The 25067-nt window shown below is 40.5% G+C and overlaps 1 protein-coding gene across 3 annotated transcripts in view; it reads left to right on the forward strand.

Annotated features, from left to right (window-relative positions):
- DAPK1 (death associated protein kinase 1) overlaps positions 1–25067 on the forward strand; it is a 552849-nt gene that overhangs the window by 503741 nt on the left and 24041 nt on the right. For all 3 annotated transcript variants that reach the window (XM_081213542.1, XM_081213541.1, XM_081213540.1), the window contains exons 3-15: positions 1817–2038; positions 9642–9780; positions 10603–10732; positions 15115–15163; positions 15251–15277; positions 16429–16581; positions 17422–17467; positions 17598–17687; positions 19692–19784; positions 21779–21898; positions 23116–23214; positions 23599–23697; positions 24918–25016. In XM_081213542.1, the coding sequence (XP_081069668.1) occupies positions 1817–2038; positions 9642–9780; positions 10603–10732; positions 15115–15163; positions 15251–15277; positions 16429–16581; positions 17422–17467; positions 17598–17687; positions 19692–19784; positions 21779–21898; positions 23116–23214; positions 23599–23697; positions 24918–25016 (1366 nt within the window). The remainder of the gene's footprint in view (positions 1–1816; positions 2039–9641; positions 9781–10602; positions 10733–15114; positions 15164–15250; positions 15278–16428; positions 16582–17421; positions 17468–17597; positions 17688–19691; positions 19785–21778; positions 21899–23115; positions 23215–23598; positions 23698–24917; positions 25017–25067) is intronic.

Here is a 25067-nt window from a genome sequence, read left to right on the forward strand (position 1 = left end):
AAGGAAGATCTTAGCCACCTTTGAAATTTGTATCAACATGTAACTGAATCGCAGTACTGGTTACACTAAATTCAAATGAAATACACCCTTCAAATGAAATAACAGTCTTCTTTACACTGGAGTTTTGGTTATCATGGGATGCTTCCACACTGGGCAATTAATGTGGAATTACCATGCTTCATTCATTTACAGTGGGCGAGGGTTTGGTTCTAGGGGTCTGCTTGCAAAGGCAGACACGGGGTCTGCCTTGTACCGACGGGACCACCTCTCCTGGTATGTCCCACGGAAGACCTTACGGTCTTCAAACAAAAACACCTTGGAGGTCCCAGGCCACAGGGAGGTTAGGCTGGCCTCGACCAGAGCCAGGGCTTTTTCGGCTGTGGCCCCATCTGGTGGAACGCTCTGTCACAAGAGACTAGGGCCCTGCAGGACTTGACATCTTGCCGCAGGGCCTGCAAGACGGAGCTGTTCCGCCAGACCTTTGGCCAAGGCACAGTCTGACCCCCTCCTTCAGTAATCCTCATAGAACTCTAGCCCAATGGTTGCCATTAATTTGATTCTGAATTGATTTTAGAATTAATTGACTGTGATTTTATGTACACTGTGGTATTTTTACTTGTTAGCCGCTCTGAGCTCGGCTTAGGCTGGGGAGGACGGGATACAAATTTATTATTATTATTATTATTATTATTATTATTATTATTATTATTATTATTATTATTTGTTCATCTGAAGTTGTATTTATCTAATTTTAAGACCTGCTAAGGAACAGGTGATTATGTCCTTATATGTAAAGCCACAGAATTCAAAGAAGGTGTACTTTCTTTTTTCCCATGACTGTAAATAAATGGGGCACGGAGGGCAGTGGGTTCCCCCAGTTCTCCATTTAGTTATTTCCCCCACCTCGCTCATGTAAGGTTGCAGGTGTCAATCGCCTAAGTAAAGTGAGAGCAAGTTTCAGGCTTACTGTGCTTGTTATGGGGCATTGGGGCATCCAATGGTCAGCATCCTGTATTTTCCTTAGGATTCATCCCCAGAAGATTGGGCGCACGATCCACAGGTATAGATGCCCTTAAGGGTGGTATTCAGTGCAAGGATTTCCACTTACACAAAGGGACTCCCTCCCCACTTTCTCTCATGCACACTCCACACTTTCCCTAAATCTGCTCCAGAAGGTTGGTGGAATCCTTAAAGCAAATTTAGGAAGCACGCAAGAGGAGGAGAGTGAGAGGGTGTTCCCTTGTACATGGATAAATAATTGTGCTAATGGAATGAGAGACTTGGTGCTGCATTGGATTCCACCTTAAAATGTTGCTCTTTCTTGTTTAAATGTCAGGGTTTTGACTCTGGCAGTGATGTGTCAAAAAGGTGGTATCAGTTTGGTACACATTCGCTCTAACCTTTGTTATGTGCAGCATTTTAAAGCCTATTTTAATTAGTGCTAAATTGCTTTTCTGGTGATTCCCCACCCCCCAAACATTTTCCGCATTGCAGTTAGGGATTTATTTCTTTTTAAATGAGTGGTTATATTGGGGGAAGATCACAGCTCATTGGTTGAATCCGTAGCTAGCACCAAGTGAGCTAAATGGACCAGTGGTGTCACCAGGTATGAGCACATTTCTGTGTTCCTTTCATATTTAATTTTTGCCTTTCTTTCTTTTTTGCCGAATTTTTTTTAATCAGTTTTCCAACATTAACCCGATTTTGCATATGCCAATGAATTCCGAATTTTTGTCATTTCTATTGTGTGTAGCAATAGAAAATATTTTTGTACTATACTTAATAAATACCTTTCCTGCTGTCTTGTGTTTCTTAGTGGACAGTTTGCAGTAGTAAGGAAATGTCGAGAGAAGAGCACTGGGGCACAGTATGCTGCAAAATTCATCAAGAAACGAAGAACAAAATCCAGCCGCCGAGGAGTTACTCGAGAAGACATCGAACGAGAAGTAAACATATTGAAGGAAATCCAGCACCCCAATGTGATTACTCTGCACGATGTTTATGAAAGTAAAATGGATGTAATTCTTATTCTTGAACTGTAAGTAGTTTTGAAATTGCTTTTTAGGGGATGGGGCAGTTTCTGAAAATCAGAAATGGATGTTTTTGGAAATGCACCTTCTGTCAGTTTGTGCTAGAAAAAACTGTGGTACGGATCTTAATAAAATATCTGCAGCTTTTTGAGAGAAGGGTGGTAGTTCTGGGTGGTAGAATTGTGAAAAAGAATTGTGTGTGTGCACAGAGGTGAGTTAGAAAATTTATTTTGTTTTATAGCAGATCAATGATTTGAGAGTTAAACAGTGAGAAAACAAACAAGAGAATCAAACTGAGTGGTGAAGTGGGAAATCCCTGTCATTTTTACCTACATGTGGCAATTAGGTTTCTCTTCCCCCCGGTTGCCAGTTTCTTGCATTTTGCTTGTTGGTGGAGCAATAGAAGTACTCTATTGCTCCACCAATGCATGGTCAGAGGGAGCAGACTGGGAGAAGGAGGAGTCAGAAGCTGAAGAGGCAACAGAGTTTAGTGAGCAGGAAGAGGCTGGGGCAGAGAGCCTTCCAGACTCAGTGGCAGGAGAGGAGAGGAGACAGAGATGAAGCAGGCTGCTGAAGAATCAAGGGGTGTCTGCCTCCTGCTGCAGCCATCTCCCCTCCTCTCTGGTCTCCCAGGACACAGAGAAATGAAGAGGTCAGAGCGAAGGGAGACAAAGCGAAGGAGCCTTAGGCTGCTGGGGAAGGTACAGAGGGAGGAGCCTAAGAGAACGGTGGGAAAGCAGGGACCTTTAGTCCTCGCAAGTATGATCACTAGGCCTACACTGATTTGGTTTCTTTGAATAAAGAATCCACTGACACCAGTGGTTTTTTTTTTTTATTGCTGATTTACTCCTGGCACTGGCTCCTGACAGAAACGAAGCACTGTTAAGTAAATATCTCAAATGCATAAAAAAGGAACTCATTTGGTTTGGGGAGACGGGCTGGAAACTTGAACCATCAATTTTTCAAACTTACTCATTTAAAAATACAATTTTCAATAAAGGTTAACTGTCAGACATCTGGTCTGTTATTGCTGAATATTTCCCTAGAATTTATTCCTTCTTGTTAGTTAACGCGCTTAGCTGACTTAGTTAGTTAGTTAACACTGCTAGTTAACGCTGCTGAGCCCCATGAGGGGCGGGGATTTCATCTAGTGTTCAATATACGTAGGATGAATCTGAAAAGGATACACATTTAACATGAGAGTGCACTCAGTGTTGAGGGGCAGAGGAGGCCGAGTGCGGCGTAGCTTCTGTGACTGGCTCCTCCTGAGAGCCAGAGAGAAGGAGCTGCTGGCCATTGAAGCCGTGCTGCCCTGGGGTCCGTGCTTGGCTCCCTCCTGATGAAGCAAGATTGGGTACACGATGTCACAAACACGTGACACCTGCTGAACCCCCTCAATCTTGGGCTAAAGTCGGCGCCTATGCGACTCTTTTCTTTTCTATCTTATCAAGCAAGAAGAAAAGCTATTAACTAAACGTTCAGGCCTCATTTTTCACCATGAATGATCAGTGAAAAAGGATAGGTTCCCCAATAATAGCAAAACCAATCAGGCTAATCTCTGTTTTGTTCTGATTTACTCTCCATTTCCAATGTAGGCCATTTAAATTTTGTTAAACGCACTGGGCTTAAAATGCTCCATGGGACAATAACTATTTAGCTGGTGCCTTAATTATTTAATCAGTCCATTAATAAAGGCATGTAAGTACAATGCTACTAGCTCATTAAGGAATGATGATGCTGGTTTTTGAAGCTAATCTCTTTCAAGGTTACTGTTTAAAATCTATAATTATATCTTATGGGATGTAGCATTTAATCCCAAAGCTTGAAAAAGGGTTGTTTGCTTCTTTTGAAAAATAATTATTTTCTAGTGCTGTGTGATATATTTTTCCTCCCAGAGGATGGAAGTGTTGACTGCACGCATCTTTTTTTTTTTTTTACTGTTAAACACAGTGCTTGATCTTCTTGAAGATTCTCAGTTAAACCTTGCACTAGAACCTATAGCCAACTCCACATGTATGTTTTCTGTTGATTCCATTTGTAAACTCCTTATGCATGCACAAAAATATAATTACCTCTTGTGATCCAGAGAGGGAGTACTGTAGATACAGCTTTCTTGTGTGTTAAATACTGAGGGGTTTTATTGGGTTTGCAGCTGTTTTGCTCTGAGTATATAGGTCTCAGAAAAACCAACTCTGCAATGGCTTCTTGTTGCTTCTACCTCCAATTCAGTAATCAGAGTGCAGGTCTTGGTTGCTGGTGCTTCTTCCATATAAGAGATTAACCAACATGTCAGAAAAAAGCAAATCTCAAAGAGCTTGTTTCTGGAAAATGTTTTATGTTAAGGATGAAACTAGAACAAAAATGAAATGTTAGGTTGTGAAACGTTGGTTCTATGGTTGTTTATTCTTACAAGGATACAGCATATGCCAGTGACTAATAGTGTCTGCTGTTTGCTTAGTGTGATCTTTGTGTTATTTTATGCTTGGGGAAGCAGTCAGTATAAACTTTCAGGTATGAATTGGAGAAATTGCATTGGAAAGGTTACTTTTCTGCTGCTGAATGAGAAAGCTGCAGGGTTCATACATGATCTGAATTTAATGTAATTATATGCTATGTTCATTAGAAGTATTTAGAGTCTGTGGGTGGCACTCTCTATAATGTTCTGCTAATCAGAGTTCAAGAGCATGCAGTTCTTTAAGGAGCTATGCAGAATTTATTCAGTAATCCCTATTAGAGAACCTGAAGGAAAATAATCCATTAGACTTGCCCTCAGCTGTTGTCATAAATATGCTGCAAATAAAATCTCCTGTGTGGAAAAAATATGGCGGCTAATGTAGGGGACAAGTTATTTCTTCAAAGGACAAGTTAATCATCAACTAATTAGCACCATTTTGCTGCGCTGCATTTCTTTTCAGAAATATTTATAGCAGATGTTCAAGAAGTGAACTTCTGAAAACAGAATTTTAAACATTCCACTGGCTTCATCTGGGTGAAATGGAGATTATTCACATTTTAATTTTATAATTTGCTTTTTTAGTTCCATTAAGGTGAATAAACTGCTCAAGCTTAACTTGGTGCATGCTGTGGCATTATAATGAACCACAAAGCAGCAGTGCACTGAAATGTGGGATGTGTTAGCAGTTGCCCTGCTTAGGTAAACCTCTTAGATGTGGGGGGTTTTTTATACTTCTAGCCTATTTGATGAAATGCCTGCCCATTTACAATGGTTTCACCTTTCCTGCATTTCACATTGAGAAGCAAAGGTTGTTTCCTGCCCATGGCTACCACTACTTTTTTTCTTCCTCCTCTCTTCATTTCTTCAATACTACTCCAATCCCCTCTAATCCAACCATAGGTTATGCCCATTACTGTCTCCTTTAATTGTTCCTATTAAGTTGTTTTTCTGTAGTACCGGTATATACAGTCTTTATTGTTCGCATCTATCTGTCTCAAGAGACTTATGAAGTGTGCCTCTGGGGGTGAAGGCAAACTGCTGGAGAATCACAGCGCCTGCTGTGGTTGTGGAGACCGGTAGCAACACCTGCCTCAAATGTTGTTTTTGCTGCTTTAGCAGCACTGAAGTGATCTCTCCGGGGTGCAAGCCTGGGCAATGTGTATGGAGGTCCTGAGTGGCCCAGACAACAAGACCCCACACTTAGCTTCACTGATGTGGTCAAAGGGGAAGCAGAACAGTACATTTGGTACTAGCTTGGCTGCAGAAACGAGTTGCTGAAATGAGGCGTATGAGACACCATCCAACTGTCTTTGGGATTCCACTCTGGATTTGTGTGGAGTTTACTCCTTAGCAGATACAGATTTTTTCCTCCAGATTTGCTGCCAAAGCCCTTCTCATGAATGAGTAGAGCTGCAAGGCAGCAGTGGTTTAGGATCAGAGCTTTCCTTTTCCTAGATGGGCGACCTTCCCAGGTTGACTAGCCCCATCTGCCCCTCAGTTCCCTCTACAACATGTGCAGTAACCACCTTCTTGACCGTTGGACCCGCTGTTGGTCTAGACCGCTCAATGCAACAGAGCCTTTCTTCGCATGCAGGGGAAGTCCCATAGGTTACCCTCTCCTGGTTTAGCTGACCAGTCAAAGCCATTTCCTTGTGTGTGGCCACTGTTGCATGCTCACTGCTTCTAGGAGCCACGGGTACAGGGTATACATTATACACCTAACATGAATAGCAGCCTTTATACAGTGCAGCTATTCATGTTAGGCATATGATGTAGAGATTCAAAGGTAATGTATCTTGGACAAAGCAAACTTCTGCAGTAGAAAATGAAAGTAGCATGGGCTATTGTCATACTAGCAAACTGTAAAATGAAATTATATTCTATAAAATTAGGGATGGGGACATAGCTATCAACCGTCCCTTATTTGGCGGGAAATAAGACTGTGTCCCGCTGCTGTCCCTTATTGATGATGTCCCTTAAATTTCCCGGGTTTCAAAGGAAGCAGCTCCTCTCCCTCCCTGCCTACCGGCCAGGGAGGAGGGAGGCTCCAACTGTGTTGCTTGGCTGCATTGCTCACCCAATAAGGAGTCTAAGAACGACTGGGGGTGGAGCTTGCATGCCTTGTGCCGATCAAATCGGCTGCGTTGCCTGGGGACTCGCCTTTGCTCAGCGCTTCCCAGCGGAGAGGTGATGGTGGTTTTCCTTGCTGCATCCCCTTTGCCGGGTTGCTGCGCTGTGGGAACTACCGCTTGAGGCTTCGTTTGGCTGCTGGCTGGGCTTTCTGCCTTTGGCTCGGAGGGGCTCAGAAGTTGAACATACCTGTGCCTGGAAAATCCCTTATTTTGGCTGCTGATCCCTTATTTTTGAGGCTGCTGGTCCCTTATTTTCAAATCTGTAAGTTGACAGCTATGGATGGGGGAACCTGTGGTTCTCCAGGTGTTATTGGACTGCAACTCCCATCAGCCCCAGCCAGTATGACCAGTGCTCAGGAATGGTGAAAGTTGTAGTCCATCAGCACCTGGAGGCCACAGATTTCTGAAAGGATATTCAGTGAATGGCCCTAACGAGTGGGATATTTGGATTCTTGAGCTATTCAAAGTTGAGTGGAAGGCAGAGAACTGAATTGAGCATTGGGATGTGGATTGACATGTGGAGTATTTGTAATCTTTGTCTGCAAACCTTTACTCCCCTTGTGTCTTCTGTCCAGTTTTAGACTAAGCTCTTCTGGGTATGAGCATGTCTCTCTAGCTGCTTAAAAATGATGCAGCAGCATAAGCAATAAGAATTAATAATGCTCTGCGACTGATGGTCACTCAGGACTAGTTCAGATTGCTAGGGAAGGCAACACTCTGTACATCCTTGGCACTGAATCCAAACCCAGCTTAGAAGGATAAAACATATGTCAGGCATGATCGCAAAACATTTTTAACATAAAAAGAGTGAAAAAAACACCTCAGCCAGCCATATAGGACAGTGATTGCATGTGTGGTTGTATGTCTTCATATGAACAAGAAATCATTATGGGATTCACTGTGTCAGATAGTGAAAGATAAGGCCATTGTTGAGATTTGTGTGACAGGTATGCTAGTGGTTTCTTGCAGGGAAGATGGAGTGTGGGACAGAGAGGCTGTTGCCTTCACACCCTGTTATGGGACTTTCCAGATACATCTCACCAACTCCTGGTGGACTTAATGGCACTTTGTCTATGGGCTGTTCTAATGCCTGCACAACACCCCAGTGGTGAAGGTACCCATGATTACCCCTGACAGTACTACAATTGGTTTAGAGCTTTAAAGTAAATAGAAATATGGGCTTCGCTGTTTCATACATACTTTGGTAGCTTCCAGATTGGCTTGCATACCATGTTCTGTATAAGGCTACTTTTGGAAGGCTGGAATAGTTCAGCTTGTTCGGAATGATGCATCGACACTGTTATCTGGGTCTGATCACAGAGCACATATTGTGCCTCTTGAAGCTTGACTGCCTACAAGGTAGTTTGCAGGCACAATAAAAAATAATGGTGTTAATTTTTAAAGCCACAGACAGCCTAAAACCAGGTTACTTGAGGGAAGACTGATTTCCATTCAGACCTTTCCAATTTGTTGTTGTTGTTTAGTCGTTTAGTCGTGTCCGACTCTTCGTGACCCCATGGACCAGAGCACACCAGGCACTCCTGTCTTCCACTGCCACCCACAGTTTGGTCAAACTCATGCTGGTAGCTTCGAGAACACTGTCCAACCATCTCGTCCTCTGTCGTCCCCTTCTTCTGGTGCCCTCCATCTTTCCCAAAATCAGGGTCTTTTCCAGGGAGTCTTCTCTTCTCATGAGGTGGCCAAAGTATTGGAGCCTCAGCTTCAGGATCTGTCCTTCCAGTGAGCACTCAGGGCTGATTTCCTTCAGAATGGATAGGTTTGATCTTCTTGCAGTCCATGGGACTCTCAAGAGTCTCCTCCCGCACCATAATTCAAATTTTTATACAGTTCCAATTTATATACGGTTATAGGTAAGGTCTTTTCCATCTCTGTGTTGTGGATCTCCACAAGGAAAACCATTCAGTTGGCTTCCTCTCCCTTGTCTTCTAAAGATTGCTTAAGGCATCTGCATCTTTCCCCCTTTGGGTTGGTTTTTTTTGTTTTTGTTTTTTAATTACCACTGTTGAGTTTCAGTGCCAAATTTCTTCTTTTTATGGGTTAGTTACTGCTTTGAGAGCGCTTGGTGAATGGGAAGGAGATATATAAATAAGTAATAAATACAATACAAACAGTGGTAATAGGCAAGGATCTTTTCATCAATGCTTCATTTTAAAATCCGCCTTTGTCACTTAATATTTGTTGCTAATAATGTAGATGCTGACACAAAGAAGTAACATTTGGAACAAAAAAACCAAGAACATTGCTCAGTTGTTTTCAGAGAGTGTTGCGATTCAATTTTGTATAGAACGAAAGGATGTGATGGTGAGCCAGTAAACTGTTATTGTCAGCTGCTATTCATCATCACAGAAAGTGATGGATGGAAAAAGGACTATGCGTGTACACATGTAAGAGTTTCTTGACAGATTTTACAATCAAAATATTTGAGAACTTTTAAAATGTAGTCTTTATGCAGGCAAAGGGTACACAGAAATATTTAAAATAAAGTTTGCTGCAGCACTGAAAATTATAACCAAAGTATGGAAATGGTTGGGAGATGGCAGGAGTCAACGTTTATAGAGTTATGGGGAAACAATGTGTGACTTTTCTGTGCTTTAAAATCAATAGTTGCATATAATATTGCTATTTCTCTCCTGTCACCGGAGATTTGCTAATACTCCCACTTCCTGTCATCCAAAACAATGTATGATCCTCATTGATTTTCATAAATAAAAGTACAACCTATGATAATAAAGCTAGAAAAATAGTTCAGTATACCAGAACAATTCTTCAGAGGCAATCGTCAATTTTCTAGGTGCCTAGAATTTTCAAGCATGCATTGTTACATGGCAGGCTGAAATAAACATTTGAATTGTAATTAAAAAAAACAAAAACAAACGTGTTCAGATCCTGTGCAGGAAGCTTTTAAGAATGGATTGCCTTTCTTAATATGGCTGTACAAAGTCCTTAAGCTGAAAAAAAAAATCAATAGGTTAAAGTCAATAACTGCTGCTCCTATTCTCACAGTGTTGCAGGAGGAGAGCTCTTTGATTTTTTAGCGGAAAAGGAATCTCTGTCTGAAGAGGAGGCCACGGAATTTCTCAAGCAAATCCTCAATGGTGTTAACTATCTGCACTCTCTGCAAATTGCACACTTTGATCTCAAGGTATGTTGGATAGATTTTAAGTTTGGGAATAGTGCCTAAAGCAACACTTAGAACTTGGGTAGCATAATAAAAATCCCCATTATTTATGTGAAAGGTAGCTATTGATAAGAGTATCATGGGTGGTGGCGGAGCATGCCCTGGGGCTTTTGCACTATTTCCTAAATATTTTGTGCCCCTACCTACTAGTCCACTCACTTTGCCCGCCTGAAAGAACCTGTGCAGTCTCAGTGCCAAACCAGACTTAATGATTGATGAATGTGAGTAATTATTAATTGAAGGAAGACTCTGGTTTTGAACTGGATGTGGAAAATGAATTGAGGAGAACTTAATTAAAGACTCGCTGATTTGGGGTAGATTGGGGGGGTGGGCTCAAATTAATTGGAGAATTTATTTTACTTAGGGTCATTTGGATGAGAAATAAATTAGCTTGCTGCTGTGAAGTTTATTTCCAAACTTGCATTTGTATATACAAATTAGCATGTGCAAATGTGTGTTTTACGGGTCCCTGCCTCAATTATTTTAAGCACTTAGGAATACTCCTGATTTTGAAAAGAACAAATGGGAGTCTTGCAGCTCTTCTATGTGCAGGACCCACCATTATATTATGATGTATGGATATAATAAATCATCATCTGGGAACCCTATGTCAAGTCAGGATTCAGTGTTAGGAACCAATGTGTTTTCATAGCCACCGGGCCATTTCCGTTGAGTGTGATGCTTAGAGCATATGAGTTTGAGTACTTGTCAGGAAGAGATTATTTTTCCAAATTGTTCCTGTGTTTTGCAACTGCTTACACGCAACCAATCTTTTTTTCTTCAAAGCCTGAGAACATAATGCTGCTGGATAGAAATGTACCAAAGCCTCGTATCAAGATCATTGACTTCGGCTTAGCGCATAAAATAGACTTTAGTAATGAGTTTAAGAACATTTTTGGGACGCCTGAATTTGTTGGTGAGTATTGTACTTCCCTATTTAGCTGTTGTGGTGTGTTTGCATGACAGTGCTAAAGTGGACTGGTTCGTATAGCCAAAGCAGAACTGACCTCCATTTCCCACATGAGCTGGAAACTTCAGTCTACTTAGTCTTTCGCCTGTACTTTCTGTGCTGAGAACAGGGGCAGTGGATGGGCAAGCACAACCTGTCCAGATTGCACAGCAAAAGAATTTACCTAGGACGATACTGTAGTGTGTACTTCTCCCAGTTTCTCATTTGCCATGCAAATAAAGGAACATACATTACAAGTTCACACACCTTTTTCCAGCCCTCCTGTCCCTGTATGCCAATCTTAGAAATTTGTGACAGATGGATGGCCTGACTTCAAAACCGAAAATAAGAAACAGTTCTACCCATTTGCAAACGCCTGGTAACCTGGAGCTCATTCCTGGTGCCAGATGGGAGACCTTTTATTTATTTAAAAATATTTATATTCTGCTTACTCATCAAAAGAAATATCAAGAGAGGTTTACAGAAATCTGCTGATGACACCCAGCTCTGTTTCTCTTTTATATCTGACCCAGGTGTTGGCATGGTATCAGCTGGTATCTGGAATCAGTAATGGGCTGGATGAGAGCTAACAAATAGAAGCTCAATCCAGATAAAGACTGTGGTGATGATGAATGATTTATCAATCCAGGAAAGTGGTATTCAGCCTATTCTGGATGGGGTTGAGCTTCATGAGAATCAGGTCTCCATTCTCTTGAGTTCTGCTTGCCCCTGCTTTGCAGGGATACTCATGTGGCCTATGTTTCTTGTACCCATTCTCCAAAAACATCCAGGTTTGGTGTCATGTGTTAGACATGGGGCCGCTCTGGAAGAACATCCAGAAATTACAGCTAGTTTAGAGCATGGTAGCAGGATTGAGTCAGCACCACAAGAATACTTCAGTGGTATGGAGAACTTCACTAGCTGCTAGTTCATTGTTGAGTTCAATTCAAGGTGCTGGTTTTGGCCTTTAAAAACCTAAATGGCTTGGAATCAGGGTATCTGGGAGACTCTTTTCTACCAGATAACCATCAACTAAAATCTTGGTTCCTCTGGTTTTTGAGATTGGAAGGGTGGCTACCAGAGAGAGAGGTCCCTTTCAGTGGTGGTGCCCAAATTATGTTCACCTTGCATGTTTATTGCAGTTTCCCAGGAAATGTCCTAAGCTTTTAATGACATCTGATCAGCATTGATGGTATCCTGGCACCCATTTTAAATGGATAAATTTGAAACGCTTAAGACATTTTTGTTTAGGCACGCTTATTCAGACATGTTGCTGTTTTTAATCTTTTTTACTCTTGATTTTAAATATATTTCAATGTTATTGTTTGTAACTGTTTTTATTGGACTTTTAATTTAATACAGCTCAGTCGGTAGAGAGCGTGAGACTCTCAAGGTTGTGAGACTGAGCAAAAGATTCCTCCATTTCAGGGGTTGGACTAGAGCATGGGTAGGCAAACTAAGGCCAGGGGTCTGGATCCGGCCTTATGAGTAGAGTAGAATGTGTCCTTTTATTTAAAATGCATCTCTAGGTTATTTGTGGGGCCTGCCTGGTTTTTTTACATTACTAGAATGTGTGCTTTTATTTAAAATGTATCTCTGTGTTATTTGTGGGGCATAGGAATTCATTCATTTTCCCCCAAAAAAATATAGTCCGGCCCCCCACAAGGTCTGAGGGACAGTGGACTGGCCCCCTGCAGAAAAAGTTTGCTGACCCCTGGACTAGAGGATCCTTGTGGTCCCTTCCAACTCTACAATTCTATTATTCTATTATTCTATTATTCTTGTAAACCATTTGGATGTTTTGCTACCATGAAGTGGTATATAAATTTTATTAAATAAAAATAAATTTGTCCAAAGCTTTTTTTAGTATAACTGTCTGGCTGCTGCTGCTCATTTTTTGCTTATTTGTTCTTTAGTTGGTTGTATGCTGGTTTATTGTTTTTATTCTAGTTGTTCTAAAGCACGTGTGAAATATATACATCTCTAAAAAAAATAATTCTCGCATCCATTTTAGAATATGTGAAAAGGGTGCAGACTGAGCTACAGGCCAGTTCCTGAGACTGAAGGGGGAAATATAGTAGCCTGATAGGCAATAGTCAAAGGGAAGGTAAACAAATACAGAAAAAGTGAGAGATAACCAAATTATAAAAAGAACACAGATGAAAAACATTGTGCCACTAAAGGAGGAAGGGAACAAGACACTTGTAATTGAAGAAGAAAAGTTCAGAGACCAGCAAGTGGTTCATATTAGAAAAAACATATAGGAATTTAAGCAAGGTGGATGAGTGTTAATGCAAAAATAGAAATTCTGTGGAAAGGAAAAGCTGTTGACAAAAGTGCGTAGATTGAATAAAAGGAATAGCTGTTAATGCATAAAAGAGTGTTCATTTATCTCTTTGCATGTAGCAACATATAAAGCAAAGACAGTGAGAAGGAAAAAATGGATGTTTTATTTTAAGTTCCTTCCAGGCACTAAAAATAGTCCACATGAGGGAGGAAACTGTTGGGAACTAATGCAAGTTTTTAAAATAGACTCCATAATGACTTGGAAAATATGTTGAAATACCAATAACAATGTAGAACATTCCTACTGTGGAGTATAGGGAAGGAAGGCAGAAGGAAGCATTGTATAAATAAACCATATAAAGCAAAGTTGTTTCCATATTGAAATAAGAAAATGGGGAGAGCATAGAACAAGGGCTGTGATAAAGGGAAAATCTTCAGGTTAACATAAAGCAAAGACACCAGGCATTTGAATAATTGGGGGGGGGGTTATTGAACAGCAGGAGGAGAAGGAATATTTCTAAAATTAACTCAAGAAAAAAAAGTCATAAAGATAATAAACAAAGATAACCACACATAAACCTTGCATAGAAGACCAAAGGAGTTAAAGTGACTTATATGACTAGGAACAGTCAGGAAAACATTAAAAGCAGACTTCCGGGGCTTGTATGTTTCCGTATGTTAAGAGAGCAAAACAGGAGACAATAGCAAGTGGAAGAGAGATTAACAGAGAAATAATGTTGAACATGTACATGTTCATCAAGCAGAAATAAAAGAAGAAAATGGTACGAGAGTGGGTGGTAGTGTTTTATATGTTAGGAAAAACATAAGCCTCTCAGAGTGCCAAACACATTATTATTAGGCAGTTTGATATGTACATGTCACTGTTGCTTTGGGCTACATTTCATATGTGAGCAGTGGTGATCATTACATGTGTTCAGTCTTTACAAGTTCTCTTTAAATGTTGCCCATCCTCTTGAACACTGTTTCTAGGTAGATAATATTTACCTGCATTCAAACTAATTTGAATTTGAATATTTGCAAATTTAACACCCTTTCCTTTCTGTATGTGGAAGTCATGATTTTCTGCCTGGACTTTCTATACTATATATAGAGAGAGAGAGTATAGAAAGTCCAGGCAGAAAATATTAATTTGAAAGGTTTATGTCCTACCTTTCAATATAAAGCTTGCAAGGTGGATAAGATGGTAAAAACAACTTAAAACAATACTTTTAAAATAAAATCACGTTTACCTGATTGCTTTGTAACTAAAATCCCTAACAAAACCACAGACAAAGTAGCAGTAAAATAGCAGTGGCAAAAGGAGAGAAGGAAATCAGTTTAGTGGAATGACATTGCCTTACTTTGGGGTAGGCATGTGCAGATCGCACAGTAAACTTGATCCAAAGCTCCTCTGACCTTTTCCTCCTCCTGAGAAAATAGCACCCCCTCCAGGATGATTCTATCTACTCTCCACCTAATCACTGAAGGCAGGTCATTCCCAAATCTGATGCACAGATTCCTATGGAAGCAGACAGTCCCAAACTAATGTATATAGTTTTATAAGTTAAAAACTTTGACATCTCTCCAGATACAAATGTGGCAATTTTTAGTTCTGGTTTGATGATCCTGGCCAGCTGAAGTTTCTGGACAGTCTTCAAAATCAGCCCTGGATACAATACACAGCAGATGTTTTGGGAACATGAATACTTCTGGCAATAGTATATACATGGAATTGTGTTGTTTTCAAATACCGGGGATCATAATGAATAAATATCTTACAGAACAGTCTGAATCAGTTTCATAAAAAGTTTAAAAGGGGGTGAGGTTGTAGTACAATTAATTGTAAAATAAACTAACGATAAAATGTTTGTGGATCTGCATTTGTGTAAACTAATGAAGCTTGTAAGCTAGTGTACAGATGATTCCTGTTGGAAAGTCTGCTTTTTCCATTTGCTCATTCTAGACCCTATCCTTGTGGTATGTATACTTCATAGCTGAAAAAAATATATTGTTTCGTGTCAAACTGCTCTGCTGTAGACTAAAGCTTCTGCTTTGTCTCTTAGCTCCTGAAATAGTAAATTATGAACCGCTGGGCCTTGAGGCAGATATGTGGTAAGTTCACAATTCTTCTGCACTTGGAAAGTTTTGTAATTTTTTTGTGTCTTTTTGAATAGTGATAGACACTCTTTCTTTTTTCAGGAGTATTGGTGTAATAACGTATATTCTGTAAGTATTAACACTCTAAATCACTTTGTTTTACCCATTTGGTTATTAAATCAACTCCACAAAGTTATAGTCAAGGTTACTAATCTATCCAGGCCCATGTTTTGGATAGTTGTACATAATTTTCCAAATATATGCTTCAAACTACTGATTACAAACATAATTTGTCGCTGTCCTTATTTTCAATGTTACGATTTATTATTATGTTCCTCTATGTGGGAACATAATTTTATTTTATTTGAATAGTGTGTGTTTTTCCATGCAGTCAGCATAAATGATGAAAAGCGAAAATATGTAAATTCTGAGAGTTGCAGTCACTGTGAGAAGATAGTGGAGGCCTTGTTTAAGTTATTGGGCTGAGCTTCAGAATCACTTTTAAAACTCGATCCTGGAACCAAACTTTTTGTCCTGGTGTCATACTATATCATTGTGACCGAACTTATTTTTTGCAAAATAAAAAATTTTCTTCCAGTAGCACCTTAAAGACCAACTAAGTTAGTTCTTGGTATGAGCTTTTGTGTGCATGCACACTTCTTCAGATACACTGAAACAGAAGTTGCCAGATCCTTCTATATAGTGAGAAGGTGGGGAGGGGTATTACTCAGAAGGGTGGTGGGAATGGGAGATTGGCAGATAGCTGAGATGAGCCTGTTGTCGACTCTTAACGACTGTAATAGGTCATACAGGAAAAGGCAAGGGGTGAGAAGGTGAGAAATGGCTTAGTCATGTATAATGAGATAAGAATCCAATGTCTCTGTTCAGACCAGGTCTCTCCATAGTTTTAAGTTTGGTAATGAGTTGCAATTCAGCAGCTTCTCTTTCCAGTCTATTTCTGAAATTCCTTTGTAGTAAAACAGCTACTTTGAGATCTTGTATAGAATGTCCTGGGAGATTGAAGTGTTCTCCTACTGGTTTCTCTGTTTTGTGATTCTTGATGTCAGATTTATGTCCGTTTATTCTTTGGCGTAAGGTTTGGCCTGTTTGTCCAATATAGAGAGCTGAGGGACACTGTTGGCATTTGATGGCATACACAATGTTAGACGATGAGCAATTAAATAGTCCCGAGATGGTATGTGTGATGTTGTTGGGGCCAGTAATGGTGTTGTCCGGGTGTATGTGGCAGCAAAGTTGGCATCTGGGTTTATTTTTTGCAGTCTGAGTGGTGCATCGCCGTTTCTGGGAGAGACAAAACAAGAAACATTAGCCAATGTGTCTGCAGTGAACTATGACTTCGAGGAGGAATTCTTCAGTAACACCAGTGCTTTAGCGAAAGATTTTATAAGAAGACTACTAATCAAGGATCCAAAGTAAGTTTCTTCCAGGATTCATTTTGTGATTCAAGCAAACAGGATTAGTTGGTAGTTACCCTTATGCCTTTCAAAATGAAGGAGATCTTCACTGTTTTGTTGATCCAAGCTGTCAAGTTTGCTGCCCTTAAGGTAAAGGTGAAGGGACCCCTGATCATTAGGTCCATTCGTGTCCGACTCTGGGGTTGAGGCGCTCATCTCGCTTTATTGGCCGAGGGAGCCGGCGTACAGCTTCTGGGTCATGTGGCCAGCATGACTAAGCCGCTTCTGGCGAACCAGATCAGCGCACGGAAATGCCTTTTACCTTCCCACCGGAGCGGTACCTATTTATCTACTTGCACTTTGACGTGTTTTCGAACTGGAGCAGGTTGGCAGAAGCAGGGACCGAGCAACAGGAGCTCACCCTGTCACGGGGATTCGAACTGCCGACCTTCTGATCGGCAAGTCCTAGGCTCTGTGTGGTTTTACCCACAGCGCCACCCGCATCCCATTGCTGCCCTTACCACACCACTTTATACAATTTGCATTTGCTTATTTATTAGTTACTTCTAGCATGTTTTCAGTGCTGTATAAATATGTAGTGGAAGTAACCGCCTGAAGAATATGTTAGAACCAGTCTGGTGTAATGTTCAGAATCTCCAGCTGGAACCAGGAAGATGTAACGTTTAAGTGTCCACTAATCTATGAAACTGACCATGGGATCATTTCTCAGCCTAACCTACCTTACAGAATTGTTGTGAGAATAAAAATAGGGGTACGTATATGCCTTTTTGAGGCCTTTGAAGGAAATACAGACCATAAAAGTAATAAATGAAATGAATTTTTTTTCTCCTTTAAAAGGAAAAGAATGACAATTCAAGACAGCTTGCAGCACCCATGGATTAAGGTTAGTGTGCAATGCATAGATTATTATATTAGTTTTACCTCTTTCTTTTGCCCATGTAGAAGGCAATATCTTCTTCGCTTCTTCACTGGAGGATATAGCATTTCAAAGTGTTGTTTTAATTTTCTCACAGCCGAAGGATACCCTTCAAGCACTTAGTAGAAAAGCATCTGCCGTGAATATGGAAAAATTCAAGAAGTTCGCAGCACGAAGGAAATGGAAAGTAAGACCTAACAGTTCTTTATAGTAACTATTGTTCTTTGGCTTTGGAATAAGTACATGTAACAGCGGCTCACATGAAATCATAATGCTTCACTATGCTCTAACATGGAACAAGCAGCATGATGGTACCCACCGCTCATCCTCGTTTATTGTCCCCAGCACAACTGGGCCAGGAGTAAAGAAGGAGCAAGTGGGAATGAATGGTTAAAGATTAAGTGTAGTTTAACATGGCATGTCAACATAGCCAGTATATATTAACACATGAAAGCTATTGAGAGCTTCATCTGGGCCTTAAATGATTTGGTTAAGTTCAGTCCTGAACTTCTTGTATATTTGTTAGACTTTTAGAGTGAAATTGGTACGGGGCATTACAGCTGAGCAGCAGATAGTATTTCCAGTGTATCGTGAGAAATGAAAGAAGAGCAGGTGGAAGTAAGAGCAGCAAGGAGTTTCTTGCAAACTGTGAAAAAGAGATGTGTAGGAAGGATAACTTGGAAGAAAGAGATATGGAACAGTGTGCATAATTATCATCAGGGGATAATAACTGTTAGTAGAGAGAGAGTGAGAGTTAGCAAATAAGTCCAACCAAAGAAAATAACTCCTTCTTGGAAACGAGATCAGCAAATGCAAGGCAGATGTGGCTATTGATGAATTCAGCCCTATAATAATAGATCCCAAATTTGTCCTAGATCTGACTTTCTAATGTGATAATAAGGCATTCCAAGGTTATTTGGCCATATCAGTTTTCAGTGGCAAATACGTAATGTCCTGTATGCCTTGGCATGTTCACCATATGACAGAAATTAGTTGCCTCTCCAAATGCACATTGAACAATGGCACATTGAACCATATGCCACATAGAACGATATGCCACATAGTACTAACATGGTAATATTGGTTGTGTTGCTGCTTGGCAACCCTGTTTTATTAATATGCTTATTAGCAATCATTCACTGATGATCAGTGGATCTTTCCTCAGTGGGAAATACAGGCAGTGACCATTTTAGGTGTGTCTGATATGTGTGCGACTGCATCATTCCAGACCCAAAAGTGACCTGAAAATGTCACCAAAAGAGACAAGGCAGGGACAGAGCGTGGTGCTTGCAGGCTTTTTCAATGGGTGCTCTGATTACATATGATTTCACACAAGTGCACAATGACCTAGAACGCAATCCCCACACAACTGGGGAGTTGCCTGTAATGGTGTCCTTTAGAACAGGCTTCCTGAACCTCGGCCCTCCAGATGTTTTGAGACTACAATTCCCATCATCCCTGACCACTGGTCCTGCTAGCTAGGGATCATGGGAGTTGTAGGCCAAAAACATCTGGAGGGCCGAGGTTGAGGAAGCCTGCTCTAGAAGTTGTTGGTCATCCTGGACCATCAGCTGTGCTTTCTGGTGCTGATGGGAATTGAAGTCCAGCAACATCTGGAGGGGGTACCATTGGCTAACTCACCATCAGACGACAATGTTTTATTTTATATTTTGGATGGGCAATTTGTCTATAGGGAATCAGATCTGAGAGGATCGTTCTGCAAGGTAATGTGGGAAGAAATGGAGAGAGTTGGCGGTTCAGTTTGGATACAACAAGGACAGGGGGAATAAAGGTTTTAGCAGGACTTAACCTGGACTGGAAACAACTGTCAGGGTGTCTGCACTTCCTTCCTGCAAAATCCATGTAGGAGCAAATCTTTTTGCTGCCCTCTGTAGCGATCTTGCTGAACAAATATTGCAGATACATTGTGAGTCTGCAGCCTCTTTCATCTAGAGGACACTATATTTTAGAGCATGACCCCTGGAATGCTCAGGGAAGTAGGGAGTGTGTAACCATACTATTATCTTGAGGCAAATGAACCATATAGAAATACAGACCTTAGAGACTTAGCTTGAATGCAACTACTAACAGTTTAGCAGTATTGCTTGCGGAAGTGAACTCGTATCAGAAATGTTTCCTGTAATGAGTTTTTATGGTTTCACATAAATATTTGTCTCTTCTCTTACAAAAGCAATCAGTGCGCTTAATATCGCTATGCCAAAGATTATCAAGATCCTTTTTGTCCAGAAGTAACATGAGCGTGGCTAGGAGCGATGACACTCTGGTAAGTAAATACTTGGGAGTATGGGGGTTAACATAGCATATAACATCTTCTGAACTGCAGTAATTAGAACTGTAATGTCCCTTGCAGGTGTTTCAAATTGATCCCAAGGAACTGAGCAATAAATACAGACAAAAGACAATATGTGGACAATACCTGTAATCTAATTTAAGATAGATGACTAGATTTTGCTCAGTCAGTTCTGCTTTCCATATTTCTGGACGAAGCTAATTCATTGCAATGCTATTTGAGCACCACTAATGGGTTAAATCTAGAAACAAGCCAGAGGTCTCTCAAGTAGATAGAGGAGAACAGCAGGTATCAAACAGAAAATTGGGCTGGCATTTTGTCTCCCTCCTTCGTACAGGTCACCTTAATTACAGCAGTAGCTTGGCTGGCGGACATTGGGGTACCAAAGTGTAAGAAGATTCTCCCCCTTCCGCTTGTCTGAGCTGCCATCAGTGTGATACAGTTGAGAGGTGCGCCACCTTATTTGCTTTAGTGTAACCGTGTAGTTGGCCAAGAGATGTGAGAAGAGACTCTGTGCCATTCCCAATAAGTTGTTGGTCACCCAGTGAACTTCATGGCTGAGTGAGGATTTGAACCCTGTTTTCCCAGGTCCTTGAACAGACCCATTAAAATTAATAAACATAACTGTTAGACCCATTAATTTCAGTGGGTCTGCTGAGTAAAACACCCATAGTTTTTGGTTTTAAGACTAAACCATATTTTAGTGAACATAATGCAAAAACTGGAAGCATTTGCTTCCTGGTTTTAAACTTGCTTTAGATTCTCATCATGTCTACACTAAGCAAAAGTGTGGTTACTTTGAACTATGTTTTTTTTTTTAAACAAGCCAGGCTCAGATTGTGATATTTGGTTTAGGTTTGCTTTAATAAACCATAGTTGAAACAGCTGTTCTTAATTTAGACATCATAATGTATTGCGTGTTTAGTTTAAACCAGCAACACTTCCTTTTTTATGCTTTCACATGAAAGCAGGTATGCTATCTGTTTTGAGTCTTTCTGATTTACACTTGGAGGTGCATAAATCCTGTAGATTTCTTTTTAAAGGTTTGATTCTGTACTTTATGAAATGTGTTCTTAAATACAGTGGTACCTCGGTTTACGTACTTAATCCATTCTGGAAGTCCATTCTTAAACCAAAACCATTCTTAAACCATGGCGCGCTTTCCCTAATGAGGCCTCCCACCACCGGTGCCCTTCCACCATTCGGATTCCATTCCTAGACCGAGGTAAAGTTCGCAAACCAGGACATTACTTCCGGTTTTGCAGAGTTTGTAAACCAAATCATTCATAAACAGAGCTGTTCTTAAACCAAGGTACCACTGTACTAGTTTTAATAAGTATCATGCAAACATTTTTTTCCTTAGAATTAAAAGTCCTTAGGCATTAAAAATTCTGCAGAGTGGCAAGTCTTTCTGTCTTACTCTCTTTATCTCACTTTGCTAACTTCTACATTTTTGTAAATGAAATCTCTGCTTATTGATGTGCTGTTATTTTTTAATGTTGAATCAGTAATCCTAACTGTTGCAGAACCAGCTCCCAGTAAAATTGTAGCCTCGTGCCACTGTGGTTTAAAACCTTATAAACTCTAGATAGGACTAATTTATAGCACTGTTCTGCTTTAAGATGTCGTTCTTGGGAAATAGATGCTTCTTATTCCTGTTTTTATGTTGATGTAGCTTTTAAAAAACGAATTGTGAAATGCATAATAGAGCTCTTTTAAATCAGGGTCAGTGATATGTGCTGATGCATAAAAAAGGAGACTCTTATTAGAGAAAGTAAATTACCTCCAGAATTTAAGCAGATGTTATAACAGCTTGTTTCCCATTGGGAATGGCAGTCATACTGTGAAATGACAATATATTGCTGCTGAAGAGTTTATTTCCTTTCCATACCCTCCTCCCTCTCAAAGCTAATAACTTCTTTTCTCTTGTCTTTCCCTTCCCATCTACTTTCTGGTTAATTTATGAGGACGAGGAAGATTCATTTGTAATGAAAGCCATCATTCATGCCATCAATGATGACAACGTTCCTGGTCTCCAGCACCTTCTGGGCTCTTTGACCAATTATGATGTCAATCAACCTAATAAGGTATGCTGTTGCTGTATAGATTTAGCAGCTAAAGAAGAAGAAGCTATCATTTTTACCGACAAAGATCAGCCCAAAGACTCATGAGCATTCCAATATCAATTCAGGAAAATCTTCCTGGGAAGGTTACAGAGGACACAGTTTTGTATGGGTTTTTTTATTTGCATGTGTGGACAAGAACCTATCTCTTCCACTTGATATCTAGCTTTTAACACCCATTTTGAGAAAATACCACAATATCTATAGACAGTTACTTCCATTCTTGATGTCTTTGCCCAGATTGGCCAGCAGTGATAAGTGGAAAAGAAGGAAAAGCTATGGCTGTTGTGTGCAGTTTAGGCCTCCCCTCCAAAAAAAACCATGTCGGATCCAAAAGCTACCATTCCTGCCTCTCATTGGGTGGTCCTGGGAGGGAGGATCCTGGTGCTGCCTGCATGAGTGGGTGGAATGGATGGTTGTTGCTGTGAGAATGAGGTGTTACATAGTTAGCTATTCCTCTTCCTTTTCATAAATGCTTGAAAACCGGCAGTGTACCTCCAGCCCTGAAAAACTTGCTTTTCTGTATAATTAAAATACTCAGCGCCTTTATCCTTCAATCATTATTTATCTTCCGAATCTTTCATTGTCTTTGCATTTCTCCAGTGAATTGGTTTTTCATGATTTGTCAATATCCTTTTTGAAATACGATGCCAACTTACACAATGCTCACAAAGGTAAATTTAGCAGTGCTGTCGCTCACTACATTATGAAAGCAATAATCCTAATAATGAAAAATAAAGACTCTGCATGTTAGCTATAGGTTTTATTACATACAGAGATCTATTGTACATGGTGCACCGGACCCACTCTAAATCTTTCTCAGAAACTCATAGCATTGCATTTTTGGATGTTTGTTAAATGTATCTGGACTTTCAGAGCGATTTTGACGCAGCTCTTCAATAGCAGACGCTTATTCTTCGTACACAGATTTTGCATCAGCTAAAACATTTATAAATATCCATATACTACTATATCATTAAAAAATCAAAGCGGTTTACAATCTTGTCTTCATATATAATAAAATCTGTTAAAAAATTAAATCAGAGACTATCAACTAGCTATATATATATATGTTGTTCTCTCCCATAATCTCTTGAGACCCAGCCAGATGGGTGGGATATAAATAATAAATTATTATTATTGAGAAAAGTGATCAGTTTTTAACAGTTTGTTCATTGCAGCATGGGACACCTCCATTTCTGATTGCTGCTGGATGTGGAAATATTCAAATGCTTCAGTTATTCCTAAAGCGAGGTGCCCGTATTGATGTCCAAGATAAGGTGAGACAATTGTTTAGATTGGTATCTAAATGTGTTACTTATTTGCAGTGCATTTTAGAAAGAAACAGATTAAACATTTGTTTACATTGTTGTAAATGAAGATTATAGATTGCAATCATTCCTGCAGCTCAGCCAGTCATATTCTAAATTTGGTAAAGAGCAATTGCATTTCTCACCCTTTCGTTAGTATCAGCAAGTTAATACCCATATGAATTCATTTTATTTGAATGAATAGCTAAACAAAATGTTTCCGCTTTGGAAAAGTCACTTTGTTAGATCTTGATAATTCTCCTCATCGTGTAACATTATCCTAAGTGTGTTGGAATATGTTGCTGCAATTTGCTTATGGTTTTATTGATTGCCATCATCAAATATTTTGGACAGGCAGGATCTAATGCAATCTACTGGGCGTCTCGACATGGTCACGTCGAAACTCTGAAATTCCTCCATCTAAATAAATGTCCTTTGGATGTTAGAGACAAGGTAAGGGCAAACTTTTAAATCTGTTGGAGCATTATTTTAAAACTTCTATTTTAGATAGCCTTGTGGTGCCATCGTATAGCTTCTCTACTCAGAAATAAGCCCCACTGACTTCAGTGGGACCTAAGAAAGGTAAAGGTAAAGGACCCCCGACAGTTGAGTCCAGTCGCAGACGACTCTGGGGTTGCGCCGCTCATCTCGCTTTACAGGCCGAGGGAGCTGACGTTTGTCCGCAGGCAGTTTTTCCGGGTCATGTGGCCAGCATGACAAGGCCGCTTCTGGCGAACCAGAGCAGCGCACAAAAACGCCGTTTACCTTCCCGCCGGAGTGGTACCTATTTATCTACTTGCACTTTTTGGTGTGCTTTCAAACTGCTAGGTTGGCAGGAGCTGGGACCGAGCAACGGGAGCTCACCCCGTCACAGGGATTCGAACCGCCGACCTTCTGATTGGCAAGCCCAAGAGGCTCAGTGGTTTAGACCACAGCGCCACCCGCGTCCCTTTCAGTAGGACCTACTCCGAAATAAATGTGTATGTGAATGCAGCCTGACCCATCCAGTGCTCAAGTTTAGGGCAGGCTACAGTGTTTCTAAAAATTAAATAACATTGATTCTGACAAAGTACTTGTTCTATGCTAACTCCTGAAGTTTTCTGTTAGAGTAAGGTTAGTATGTGCCAGAGGTAGCCATCTGCTGATCTGCTCTGGGATGGGGTGGGTTCTTCAGCAGTCAGTGTGGATGCCTGTAGGTAATGCTACCCCAAGCTATTTTCCAGCCAGCAGTAGCCCACAACAAGCTCCAAAGCAGAACCTTTATGTTTATTTGTAGTATTCATATTATTGCTGCTGTTGACCTGGCATGGGAGGAAAAGGGCAAACCTCTCTCTAGAAATTGTTCCCATCCAGTATTTATAGGAACCAATATAATCCATGATGTTGGGAGTACAGTGGTACCTCGGGTTAAGAGGTCCGTTCTTAACCTGAAACTGTTCTTAACCTGAAGCACCACTTTAGCTAATGGGGCCTCCTGCTGTCGCTGTGCCACCGGAGCACGATTTCTGTTCTCATCCTGAAGCAAAGTTCTTAACCTGAAGCACTATTTCTGGGTTAGCGGAGTCTGTAACCTGAAGCGTATGTAACCTGAAGCGTATGTAACCCGAGGTACCACTGTATTCCACAGTGTGGCATGAAGAATAACGCTTGTGTGTGTTTTGTCTTCTTCTCAGTCTGGAGAAACAGCACTCCATGTGGCATCTCGGTATGGTCACGTTGATGTGGTTCAAGTCTTGTGTAGCATTGGCTCAAATCCAAATTTTCAAGATAAGGTGAGTAGTAGAGATTAAGCCTTATTCTGCTGCTAAGCAAAACCAGGATTC

Source organism: Podarcis bocagei, assembly GCF_964188305.1.
Source record: "Podarcis bocagei genome assembly, chromosome: 11".
Lineage (NCBI taxonomy): Eukaryota > Metazoa > Chordata > Lepidosauria > Squamata > Lacertidae > Podarcis > Podarcis bocagei.